Source organism: Xyrauchen texanus, chromosome 12, assembly GCF_025860055.1.
Source record: "Xyrauchen texanus isolate HMW12.3.18 chromosome 12, RBS_HiC_50CHRs, whole genome shotgun sequence".
NCBI lineage: Eukaryota > Metazoa > Chordata > Actinopteri > Cypriniformes > Catostomidae > Xyrauchen > Xyrauchen texanus.
In genome coordinates, this window is record NC_068287.1 from 32929535 (window position 1) to 32943025 (window position 13491).

The 13491-nt window shown below is 36.9% G+C and overlaps 1 protein-coding gene across 2 annotated transcripts; it reads left to right on the plus strand.

The window, feature by feature from the left end:
- The first annotated feature begins 1477 nt into the window (after positions 1 to 1477).
- LOC127653476 (rab GTPase-binding effector protein 2-like) lies at positions 1478 to 13489 on the plus strand. 2 transcript variants are annotated; one of them, XM_052140176.1, is made up of 13 exons: positions 1551 to 1874; positions 2540 to 2704; positions 2849 to 2937; positions 5380 to 5748; positions 5907 to 6002; positions 6997 to 7095; positions 7197 to 7316; positions 7436 to 7514; positions 7705 to 7716; positions 9259 to 9314; positions 11352 to 11450; positions 11539 to 11655; positions 12833 to 13489. In XM_052140176.1, the coding sequence occupies exons 1-13, from the start codon at positions 1838 to 1840 to the stop codon at positions 12935 to 12937; spliced, it is 1443 nt and encodes a 480-aa protein (XP_051996136.1). In that variant the 5' UTR covers positions 1551 to 1837; the 3' UTR covers positions 12938 to 13489. The 2 variants fall into 2 exon arrangements, with proteins under 2 accessions (XP_051996135.1, XP_051996136.1); XM_052140175.1 differs by lacking the exons at positions 7705 to 7716; positions 9259 to 9314; positions 11352 to 11450; positions 11539 to 11655; positions 12833 to 13489 and having other exon boundaries at positions 1478 to 1874; positions 2543 to 2704; positions 7436 to 7685.
- Positions 13490 to 13491: the final 2 nt, after the last annotated feature.

Here is a 13491-nt window from a genome sequence, read left to right on the forward strand (position 1 = left end):
TGGTGCTAAAAACAAAAAACATCCAATGAGCGGCAGTTCTGTGGACGAAAAGACCTTGTTGATGAGAGAGGTCAACAGAGGACAAACTGGTTCGTGCTGACAGAAAGGTTACAGTAACTCTGATAACCACCGTGATCTGTACAATGTACAATTGTAGCGAGCAGAAAGGTACCTCAGAATGCACAACATGTCAAACCTTAAGACAAATGGGCTACAATAGCAGAAGACCATGTCGGGTTCCACTTCTGTCAGCCAAGAACTGAAAGCTGAGACTGCAGTAATTATTTTAGTGAACCGGTTTGTTCAGATGATTGGGAGTTTTTGCATTTGTGAACACAATTAAAATTTCATAACAAAAAAATATCAAATTGAATTGTGCACTTTTTTTTTTTTACTTTTTGTTTACTATTTCTCAATTACATTTAATGGAAATGTATGAAATTCAAGTAAATCTTGAAATGCATACTGTTAATCTTTAAAATATTTTTTAGTGAAAGTTTATGTAAAAGTTTTTTATTTCCTTTGGTTTAAATGTATGAATTTTTTTAAACCAAAAACCAATGTGAACTATAAACTCAATAAACTGCTTAGGGCCAGAATAAGTAAATAATATGTTAAACCTGTGTACACAAACACACACACAAAATTACACTTATTTTTATTTTGTTCAAATTTCAATTTCACAGCAAAATTCCATCAAATTAGAGTAGTCTTTAACAAAATAAAATTTACATTTACAACATTTTAGTTTCATTGTTTTAATTTTGTTAAAAATTACACAATTAGTTTTGATGGACAATCATAAATAATATGTTTATTACTAGTATGATGGCCAGAAAGGTTTTTGATCGCTGATCAGGTGTCCAGGGATTTTCCAGGGCCAAGGTGGCAACTGTAGTCATGATCCCTTTACATTACACATTACATTTTCAATTCTTGTAATCAGATTATAGTTACTGACTTTCAATGAAAGTAAATACTTTAAAGTACATTATTTGGGTTACAAACATTTCTAAAACGTAGGTGTAATACAATTAAAATCTGAACTCATATGTTCATATGTACGTCTGTTTGGATTTCTGTGACAGCTGAACAAGGAGAAAATAGACATTATTTAGTGTTGTAGAAAGTAACAAAAGTAATGTATTACTTTTTAATGAAATAATACGTTTTTTTTAGGGATGTAGTTAGTAATTTATAGTGGATTACATTTTTTGTAAATTACTCAACACTGCCTCTTTTGGAGATCACATTTATTTTGAGCTTTTATTGTAGTAACAATACCTGTGGTAACCGCTACCATGGTAATTATGTTGTTGTGGAATCATATTAAATAATCTATAATCATTTGTTGATAATCTGCTGTGTACTTTACATTCGATTGTTTGTTATTGAATTCCATGATCAAAATTGAGCTGGAAAATATTCAAAACAATCTCTTTGCATTTATTCTGCAACGACGGTTGCATGAGCTCGAATGGCTGTCCACGTCCCCCCTCTAACCGTGTCTCAAACCCTAGTGAGCTGCCTATCTAGGCGGCATATTTGTGCCTCATATTAGCGTTCAGAGTCAGTTTTTGCCCAGGCCCAAAAATACTGTCTCTGTGGGTAGCTCGCTGGGTTTTGAGTCAGCCTGTGTGTGAGAGAGACTCTTGGGAGGATGGTTAGGTAATATCCGCAGGATTAAGCAGGGGTAAAGTTGTTTCCTGAACTCTTGGTGCGGTTTAAAGGATTGTTCAAGCCCGGCCCTGCTGCAAATTAGACCGGAAAAGGAAGACGGATGCGGGCGAAGGGAGAAACGCCGAAAGGAAAATATCAAGATAAATGACATTCGACCATGGAAGTGTCGGAGACGCCAGCATCGCGTAACGATGGTATGAACAACCAATATACATTAAATTGAAGCTTACAGAGTATATAAATTATGTTTGTGTCTTAAAAAAAAAACAAACACACACACACACACATTTTGACCAGTTATTCCGGCATTGTTTTGATTAAGTTAGTAAGCAATGACCAGTTGAGCTCCATTTGCAAACATATGCGATTATCTAGCTGTCGAAGCAAGTAAATAAATCTAACAGAGTGCATTGAATATGGCTGACCAGGATTGAACACGTATAGTGAAGATACTTGATTCTGACTAGCTTGTTTTCTGTTGGTATGAGACACAACAGGAAATCAGCGTAGCGGTAGAAATCAACAGGTGTTTTTTAAATATTTGTGGAATTTTTTATATATATATATATATATATATATATGTTATTATTAGGTTTAAACTCGGTGACTGTTTTGCAGTCGGATTGGACATTGATTAAATACTATAATCTACATTTGGCTAGTTCTGAATCCATTGTCCTGATTCCTTAGCTTTAGCTTGATACAGATAGTAGAGCCTTGTTCAAATATGCGTCGTTGTTCTGTCATGCATCTGTTTTCATATTGTGCACCTGTTCACTTGAAATCTTGTATAATTTTTTAAAGACAGGAAGGGAAATGTTTTTAAGAGTTTCAAAATTTCTTTTGTGTTTCCTTTCAGAAGAAGTTTATGGAAATCTGCAGACCCAGCTAATCCAGTGCCGAGCCCAGCTGGAACACTGGCAGGGTGTGGCAAGGATCTGTGAAGTTGGCAAACAGGAGGAGCTGCAGGCTCTGCAAAATCAATGTGACCAGGAGATTCTGTCACTGCAAGAGGCTCTGAGAGGTATTTCTCTCTTAAGAGAGGACCCACATTTGCATTACTGTTGACTTTAATCGAAGTTGAAGTGGTAGAGAATGAGTTCCATTATTACTATTTGGTGGATCTAAATTCTCTCACATCCTGTTCTTTTGTGTTTTGCTGTTATAGAAACTGCTGCTCAGTATGAAGCCAGAATATCAGCCCTTCAGTCAGAGCAAGCGCAGTGGAGGAGAGCCGCTCTGCACCATGATAGCAAGGTTTGTGTTCTGTGTCTCGCTTTCTTTCTTTCTTTTCACCAGTCCCACGTGGAATTTATGCCCACAGAACATCTGCAATTAGTTTGGTTTCCATCCATGTTTTTTTATTTGCATTTTGGGATATCACATAAAAACTGCTGAATGGAAACTCCAAGATGCAAATAAAATGTGCATATACTTATATGCTCACTTGTTGCATTGTTAATATGAAGAAATGTGCATAAACTACAGGGTGAGATATTAACTTTTCCATTGAGGGGCAATATTTGCCCAATGTGATTGATTTCCAGGGGCATTTTTTTCCTATGTAAGGGCATTTTTTCCCCTGAACCTTATAAAATGACCCTGTGTCATCATTTTACATCAAATACTTCAGTTAAATCAATTAGTCCAATATGAATAATGATATACTGTTGGCTGTTATCAAATAAAATCATCACTTTTTTTTTTCTTGTCATTCACGTATTTCCAGATATTTTTTGTTAATAAAAAGTTTAAAGTTATTATTTAAGTTAACATGGCCTACAAAACTAATTTAATGCATTTAATAAAGCTTTATTTACCATTATGTTAGAATATCCAGACAAAGAACCATATTTATATTATTAATAAGTGAATTGTAGGATTTGGTTACATTGTATTTTGTTATTCCCCATACCTGATTAAATTACTAAATAAATAACATCAATCCATCCTGCACTTTTCAACTTTAGCAGATGTGGAGGCTTTTCAGACAGACAGACATACACTCACGACCACTTAAATAGGAACACCTGTACATCTAAGTATTCATGCAATTTATCTAATCAGCCAATCATGTCGCAGCAGTGTAAAGTATAAAATCATGTAGATACGGGTCAGGAGCTTCAGTTAATGTTCACATCAACCTTCAGAATGGGGAAAAATATGATCTCAGTGATTTAGACCTTTTGAGTTTGAGTATTTCTGTAAATGCTGATCTCCTGGGATTTTCACGCACAACAGTCTCTATTGTGTACAACCAGTGAGTGGCAGTTCTGTGGTCAGAAACGCCTTGTCGATGAGAGAGGTCAACTGAGAATGGCCAGACTAGTTGGAGCTGACAGAAAGGCTTCAGTAACTCAAATAAACACACTGTACAATTGCAGTGAGCAGAACAGCATCACAGAATGCACAACATGTCGAACGTTGAGGTGGATGTGCTACAACAGCAAAAGACTACGTTGGGTTCCACTTCTGTCAGCCAAGAACTTAAAGCTGAGGTTGCAGTGGGCCTACCATTTGTGTAACTACAAATCCAGAGACCAGGCAACATGTTTCCAATCGTCTACTGTCCAGTTTTGGTGAGCCTGTGCCCACTGCCCAGGTATGTTTTTTGGGTTACTGTCACCCTCCTGTCAGCTTGTCCAGTCTGGCCATTCTCCACTGTCATTAACAAGCCATTTTTGCCCACAGAACTGCCGCTTGCTGGATGTTTTTTGTTTTCAACACCATTCACTTTACATTAGAGACTTTTGCGTGAAAATCCCAGAAGATCAGCAGTTACAGAAATATTTAAACCAGCCCGTCTGGCACCAACAATCATGCCACGGTCTAAATCACTTGGGTCACATTTTTTTCCCCATTCAAATTACCAGAAGCTGCTGACCTGTATCTGTATGATTTTATCTATTTATGTGTTTTTTACGATTTGCTGATTAGATAATCACATGAATAATTAGATGTACAGTTGTACCTAATAAAATGGCCGGTGAATGTCATTGAGTGGGCTGAGGAGCAGGGAAGTATAGCACAGGGAGTTATAGCATAAATCACTAAAACAATTTATTTTGAATTAGAGGAGCAATCGGTCATGGAATGTAATGCGGGGGCATGAAATCGAAATTGATGTGGAGCAAAAGCAGCAAAGTTCTCCATTTTTGTCTGTTTGGGTGGCGTTTTTGCCATATTATTACATCTGAAATGTTGCTCTGGTAATCCTAAAATAACGGTGTCTAAAAAAAATCCAAAGCTTGCATAGAGTTTTCATAGCAAATAAGTGGAATACAAACTTGAACTGTGCCGAAGAGCAGGTTTATTGACACTTTGAAAAATATATTATAGGTCTGCACAGCAAAGACATAAGGAGAAACGCACACACATTGTGGTCCTAGAACTGTGTGACATGCTGTCGCTCTCAGACAAGAGACAATGTTCTTTACAGTGGTTTGTCCGTGTGCTTTCAGCTGGAAGTATTTCAATAATAAAAGAGTCACAGTGACTACAGTTTCTCTGTTGAGAAGAAACACATGGAATGGAAACGTGTCTGTATTCACCCATTGTTTTTGCAATATTATGGTTTTTCATTTGAATAAAATTTTTAACTTGGATGGAATCGTGGCTAATCACAAAGATCTACTTCATATATTAACATTCTCTTATCTCATTCAGTTCCTCAATTCTCACTTCTCATTGTGCATGTAGGGCAATGTTAAAAAGGGCAAGGTGGAGGGTACCTCTCCCCCTACTTATGGACCACAGGGCAACTATTCTCCCCCACGGGGGGCTGAATCTGAGGGCTCAGGGTCAGACTCTGATCAACTGGAATTGTTGGCAGAGGTGTCGGATGCAGAGACCACAAGCCTTATGATGGACTACTTCCCCCAGCACTGTGACTCTGCCTCCCTCTCATCCTTTTCTATGGACACGCCCTCTTTTCCCAGACATCCGCCCCCTCAGGATGACACCGCCTCCCTGATTTCTACAGGAACACTGGTGCCTGAAGCAATCTACCTGCCACCACCTGGGCACAGACTTGTCACTCATTCCGACTGGGACAATCTGCAAGCACAGGTTTGTAAATTCAACTTCAGCTGAAATCTTCTAGCCTATATATTTTTGTAATCAGTGAGGTCATTCCCATTATTGATGTCAATTGTCATGATGTCGTCATCTCTTAACTAAACTGCTGCATTGTTGAATCTGTAAACATGGTGATGTGGAATTTTCAGCTTGTAGAGCTTCAGGAGGAGGTGACAGACCTTAGAAAGCAGAAAGCTGAGCTGGAGAAAGAATTGGATGTGCAAAGCACAGAAACCCAAAAGCAGGTACAGAAACTCTTTTAAAAAAAAAACTGAAAACAAAGAGCACACTCATGATCAGATCAGGCTTCTAAAGTTCTTGTATTTCACCCCAGGCTTTTTAAAGTTCCTGTATTTCACCCCAAAGTCCTTGTAACAAGGCACATAAACAGCTGATTTGCCACCTTTAAATACATTTGAATTTATTTTGACTCTCTTCAGTACTGAAAATGTTCCAAGTAGGACTGGGTAACAATATAGATTTTTCAATGCATCTCGGTATAGATTCTTAAATCCCAAGATAGATCTTTTCCTACATGCGTAACTCTCTACAATGCAAGTGAATCACTCATTTGAATCCAAATTTTGCTCTATGGGACAAAAAAATGTCCACTTGCTAGTTCGAATCCCATGGCGTGCTGAGTGACTCCATCCGTGTCTCCTAAGCAACCAAATTGGCCCGGTTGCTAGGGAGGGTTGAGTCACACGGGGTAACCTCCTCGTGATCGCTATAATGTGGTTCGCTTTCGGTGGGGCGCGTGGTGAGTTGTGCATGAATACCGCAGTGGATGCCATGAACCTATTTTTAGCGAGTGTTCTACAAATTGATGTAAATACTTTTAAATAGTATAAATTATGCCTTAAACAGAAACAGTAACATGTAACAAAATAAACATGCAAAAAAATATCATATTTGTTGATGGAATACCGAAATTTTTACATTTTGTAAAAGCTAAAATGTAACCAAAATGATAAAAAACTAATCAAATGTTATTTGTAATATAACATTTTTATAATGTACCTAGTTAGAACAGTAATAGCTAGGAGAGAATTTCTCTCATTTGGAAGCAAAATTAACAATATGAGCAATATGAGCTAATGAGGTTTTCAGACCAATACATCAAATGTGGATTTCTTGTTATCCTCGTAAACATGGACCCCAAGCGAGCGCATCTTCAAATGGTTCCTTGCTAAGAACTGTTTTTATTTTATTTTCTTATTTTGTGCGTGTGTTCTGCAGTTGTCAGTGCTTCAGTCTCAGGTGCAAACATCTGAGGCCGTTCTTCAAGACCTACAGAAATCTTTTAGCCAATCCCAAAGTGCTGTTCAGTGCAGATTGGTGAGTTGCAGAGAAATGGTCTTGCCAACTAGCATTAGTCTTCTAACCTTCTAATATCTTCAAAGAGTCTTTGCATATCTGTGTGTATCTTTCTTACACAGGCAGAACTGTCTTACTCTCAAAAGAGGGTTTGCAATGAACTCTCTAAGTTGAAAGGCGAAGACACTGAGGTAGATGAAGGAACAGAAGATACCCTTCCACCTCTCAATCCAACATTACAGGTACAGCCCACTCTTTGTGTGTATGCTTACAGGTGGATTTGACTAAGCGAGGCCTGAGATGTGGAGTCATTTTATATTGTGTGTGTGTGTGTATTTATTTTAATGAGTCATTTCCACAGGCAGCTCACTGTGAGGAGAGACTTCGTATTGAAATAGTGAACTTACAGGAGCAGCTGGAAACGCGCACAGAAGAGAGCGGTATGAACATCTTTGCTTCATCCATCCTTTTAATTTTTAGATCTCCATGTATTCCATCCTTCAATTTGTCCATATACCTTTTTTACTCTTATGTTGTCTTATAAATTATCTGATTGTGTTTTCATTGCAATGATCATGTTCTCTCATCTTGCCTACCCTTATCTTTCTCGCATCACACCTGCTTCTCCAGAGATTTTAGAAGGTAAGTCTTAAACATGTACAACACAAGTTTAAAGTTTGGACACCCCTTCTCATTCTTTATTATTACATTTATTACATTTTAGGATCACGGTAAAGTCATGAAACCACACAAGGAGTTATTCAGTGACAAAAATGTAAAAATGTAAATTTTATAATCAAATGTAATAGAATTAATAGAGAAAAAATTCAGTCAGGTTTGTCAACGTTTGACTGGTAGTGTATACCCTTTTTTTTTCAGTAATGTAGAACCTGGCTGTTGAAAGTTTTTTATTGAGACAAGGTGCTTAGACTGTACTATATTATCATGAGATTGAATTGCACACAATCAGTGCTGGGTAGATTACTTCTGAATTATAATCCGGAGCTGATTACATATTATTCGATGTCACATGTATTTGAGTAGGATAATATATACTATTTTGACAATGTTGCCTAAATGCATTCAAAAACATTTACTTAATGAATGAAAAAACGAGAATGGATATGATTTTCTGTTATCCTCTCTATTTGTCTGGTACTGAGTGAAATAACAAAAGGAAATTAAAGGGTTATGAAACACAAAAATAAAACTGATATTAGGGATGTTCCAGGATGGTAGCGACTAATTGACTAGTCATCCAACAGCTGACTAGTCAACTGCTAACATTAATATTTTTAGTCATGGTGGTTTTAATTAGAGACACATTTCTCAAATAAATTAAGAGTGGTGGTGGCGGCGGTGGCGGCGTAGTGGGCTAAAGCACTAAACTGTTAAGCAGATGGTTGTTTGTTCGATCCCCACAGTCACCACCAATGTGTTCTTGAGCAAGGCACTTAACTCCAGGTTGCTCCGGGGGATTGTCCCTGTAATAAGTGCACTGTAAGTCACTTTGGATAAAAGCGTCTGCCAAATGCATAAATGTAAGAGACGTAAGTTAACTTCTTAAAGAGCGTTTTTGCGTGATGATAGCCTGCAGTGCTTAAAAGTGCTTAAACAGTCAGCACATTTAAACCCTCTGGAAGAGGTTTAGTCTCTTAAATACTTTTAAGTTTAGTTTTTATGCGCTGTTGTTACATCAAAGCACTGCATCAGCAATACATTTCAAGACGATCACTGTTGGATGTTAAATCCTCTCCTGCAAATAGGTTTCCTGTATTTGTGATGTGAGTTATTAAAGTCTTTTGCTGATAGTCTGAAACTGCTTGAATAAATAGTTGCAGTTAGAAAAGTTTAAACTGCTTTGATGTCATGAACTAGATGTGTACCCGCCGCATATTATCTTATATATATGATATATATTTTATTTATATTTTTATTTTTTCCCTTCACATTTTAGAATAATAGTAAAGTCATCAAAACTATGGAATAAAATAAATGGAACTAAGGGAATTATGTTGTGACTAAACATAATCCAAAATAAATAAAAACTAGAAATTTAATCTAATTAAAGGTACTTTATTTTTGTAATCTGATTACATGTAATCTGTTACTACCCAGCACTGCACATAATAAAGTGGTAATTTTTTTTAGAGCAGTGTGTGATTTAAAATCTCTCGCTCTTAGTCAAGCTTGCCAGCCTGAAAGTGGAGATGGACCGCATGCAGAACCATAAAGAAAAGGTATGTGTGCCTGCCTTTTTAAATATCAGTAGTTCAGGTTCTATTGAACTGCCTACAAAGTTTGCTTTACAAATGTTGCTTTTTTTCCTTAAAGATTTGTCTGAATGTCAAATCTCATCTGCATGTTTGTACTTTAAATATAATTTGTAACCTGTAGAAAGTCCAATGTACTAAAAACAAAAAAAAGAAGTCACAGTTAATGAAGGCCACTTGGTGTTGTGTTCTGCATTAGGGTTGTGCTGATGGACGATATCATCGTCCATCGTGATGGCTGACCAACATCACGATGTCGAGCCACCATCGTGATGCCACGCCCCCTTTTGCGAGTCTTGCTAGTGTGACTCACTAATCCTAGTCTCTTCTATAGTTAACCTAAAAACTTTGCAGGGATTGCTCTGTAAATTAAATTGAGAATATAACTAATGCATATATGCTATTTTAAATACTGTATATGCCAGAGACGTGACGTGTTAGTCTGTGAAAATACCGTGTCAGGCAGGCTACACAAATATTGATCTGGACATTGTTAGCTTCTTGTCTTTTTTTTACATGTCTTACACTGTACATTTAGATTAAAATATTTTATGTTGTAGGCTACAAGAAAATAGCCTTTATTAATTAATTATTAGTAGTTGTAGCGTCTCAGAAAATCTTGCTCATTGTCACATAGCTCTTGTATACACTGAAGCGGCAGTTTAAGATAAACCCAGACCAGCGAACGTCAAATAACTTTTGTCTGGTTAATACTTTTAAAGAAAAATTTCCTTGGCCATAAATCCATAATGTCAAATCAAATGAAAGAAACAAGGTGAATATGAATAACACACATTTATTAAAACATAGAAGAACAACAAATAAAGAACAAGAAAACGGAACAACACTCAGACCGAAATTTGGCATTAACATTTCACTTATAATTAGCAGCACAATTAACTTCAGCACAGGCTACAAAATAAATTATGTTATTGAAATATTGTAAAGTGGTCATATGAACTACACAAATGAACGTTTAAAAAATAATATGCAAAATCAAATAGCTCCGCAACGGATGGCGAAAAATGCGTAAAGAAGTCTAATATCTTTCACCATAGACCATGTTTAAATTTCGATGTTTCTGGCCAGAAATACCAACATATTCACTTTATCTGGTTTTAATAAGCTGCGGATTGGAGTAACTACACTACCCGCTGTGCTGAAGACCCGCTCTGATGGAGTACTGGTAGAACATATGCGCAGATATTTCCGTGCTAATCTTGCCATGAACGGAAACCTTTTGTTGTTCGTTTTCCACCAAGTCAGCGGGTCCTCTTCCCCATCAATGGCCAATTCCTGCAGGTACATGGTCATTTCTGCCTCGACCTTTTGCTCATCAGTGAGCGTGGCTGTGGCTGCTCTCTTCGCAAGAAGGCTGCCCAAAGACGACTTTTTTTTTCTTAGGTGCAATATATTAAAAAGCCCGGATGAGTACTAATTAGTTGAGCTAGTAAAATAACGAAATTATAGTTTTTCAGTAAAAAAAAATATCAATGTAAAGAGATATATTAAAATAAAAAGTGCTTAAAAGTGCACAACTCTTCTTAAGTGGAAGAAATATTTTCCCCCCTTACGTGCAACCTATTGGAAAGCGCGGATGAGTCAGTTGGGATAGTAAAATAACGAAATTATAGTTTTTAAGTGGAAAATAGTATTTATGTAAAGAGATATATTAAAATAAAAAGTGCACAACTCTTCTTAAGTGAAAGCTAAAGAAAAAAAATAAATGCTTCACGTGTCGTGCAACCTATAAAGCGCCGACGATGGGTTGGGTTAGTAAAATAACGAAATTATAGTTTTTCATATAATTTTTGAAAATTATATGAAATTATACCCCCCCCCCCCCCGACGATATCATCGTCCATCGCGATGTTTTACTGTCAACATCGTCAACTGCCAATTTAGGGGACATCGCCCAACCCTATTCTGCATTTATAAACGGTTTGTGAAATTTTACAGATTTTCCTGTAGCCCTAAATGACTTGTTACTATCTGTGTGTGTAGTTGGAGGCTAGGCTGCATGAGTGTCGTACAGAGCTGCAGGGCCTTCGGGTGGCACTCGCTCACCTTCAGAAAGAGAACAAAACACTCATTCAGGAGAAGGTACACTTTGACCAATTTATGTATGCATATTATAGATGGATATTTTATGATTGTGTAGTTGTTTTCATGTTGTTTCTTTTTCTCCCAGATGGTGTTACAGCAGCAGAGCTTAGAGTTGCGCAGTCAAGTGATCAGTCTGCGCTCTCAACTAGACACTAGTCAGACTGTACAGAAGGATTTTGTGCAGCTCTCACAGGCATTGCAGGTACATAGCACACTGATTGAGGATAAGCATAGAATACTTACTTTTCTTTATGTGACCTACTTTATATAGACACTACAGTCTCTGTTCTAGGTTCACATCAACTATTGATGATAGAGATACACTTCAAGGTATAATTATGTGGAGACCCGAACACCACACCCATGTGTGCTTTAAAACCATTTTATATTGGGCATTAATAGTATGCTGACTCAGCACAGAGGCACTGTCTTGCTGGAACAGAAAATGGTCTTCTAAGAATATTTGTCTGAGGAGATTGCATGGCTGTGTGCTTGATTTTGTGCAGTTGTTAGTCAAACTTGTTAATTAGAAGGGGGTGTTCATATACTTTTAGCCATGTAGTGTAAAGGCCCAGATATACTTCATACGAAATCGAAGAACGAATGGGTTTGATGTCATTTAGAGTCAAATCTGGCCAAAAAGCCATTAGTTTACATTTGTTTCTGTAATTTATAACAGCACGCCTGGTTCAACTTTTAGGAAAAATTCTTACCTGGCTGCTAAACTCCTTCTTGATTGGTCCACGTCATTGGTAGGTGTGACCTGGAGCTCCACCTAACTTGAGGCAAACAACTAATCTTGTTTACCTTGTTCAGTCAGTCAAAATCAGTCAACATGAACACACTTGCATGTAGAGTTATTAGTGAGCTGGTGCAAATGTACCTACATCTATCTGTATGATTGTAAAAACATATTCCAAGACCATGTCATGTGATGTTTTTTATTTAGTTATTTTTATGGTGGCGTATAGTGTTTTAGTGGATTAGCATCATGAATTCACATGTAAACAAGGCAAATTAAAAATGTTCTACTGCATATATATTACTTTAAATCATCATTGATCTGTTAAAACAACTTCTTTTTCTAGTCTAATGTGAAATCTATTCATAGAGTGAGGCATAAGGTCATTGATAACACATTTTAATGTCACTTTAGTTAAGGTTTTACTGAGCGTCCACATATTTGAATGTACCTCAAAATGCCTCCCACAGTGGCGTGGCGGGTGTCTGAATGTTTGCAAACAGTATAAAATTACTTGGCTATTTACAACTCCTTTTACCCCTGAACAAAGAATAAATTCTCCAGAAGTATTTCAGGGCCTTAAGTCTTAACTAGGCTTCATGGTGGTCATCAAATAATTTCCTCAATGTATTCCCAGGTGAAATTGGAGCAGATTCGCCAAGCAGAAACATTGAACCAAGTCAAGCAAATTCTAGGGGAGGAGATTGAAGAATACTCTGATTCACCTGCAGATGCAACATGAAACAATAGAAGAACAGGTGACATTTTGCAGACCAAAGTGAAGAGACTCTCTGATGGGGTGGACTGCCCACATTAAAAACATAAACAAAAAAAAAACTACATTGAACAATACAGGCAGTTCTGCTTTAATGGGTCAAAAATGGTTCTAATGAACTCAAACCATTTAGGCTAAAGTTGATTCCTTTTGAATCTGGACCAAGCTTGCTAATACTTGAATTTTGTGAAATGCTAATACACTGACTACCGTCTATACTAGACTTAATGCTACTGCAGTGTAATTTTTATCTCCCTGGTATACTGTTGGCCAAATCCTTGTTTCCTAATGTACATTGACATATATATTACTCATTGCAACTGTCACCAGCCAATTGGAAAGCTATACTGTAAAGTCATACTATAATGATTTGTGCATTGAAATAATGGGCAAAATGAAAGGGCCATGATTTTATTATGAAGTAATTATTACGTTAATGAGATTATAAAGCACTAAATGTGTTTTAATAGGACTAATACATGTTTTAAATTCATGTAAATGTATCATAATGATGTTAACAA

Coding starts and splice junctions, on each gene's coding strand:
- LOC127653476 (XM_052140176.1), top strand. CDS start 1,838: ATGGAAGTGTCGGAGACGCCAGCATCGCGTAACGATG. Junction 2,705..2,848: donor ACTGCAAGAGGCTCTGAGAG/GTATTTCTCTCT, acceptor TTGCTGTTATAG/AAACTGCTGCTCAGTATGAA. Junction 7,096..7,196: donor GTGCTGTTCAGTGCAGATTG/GTGAGTTGCAGA, acceptor TTTCTTACACAG/GCAGAACTGTCTTACTCTCA.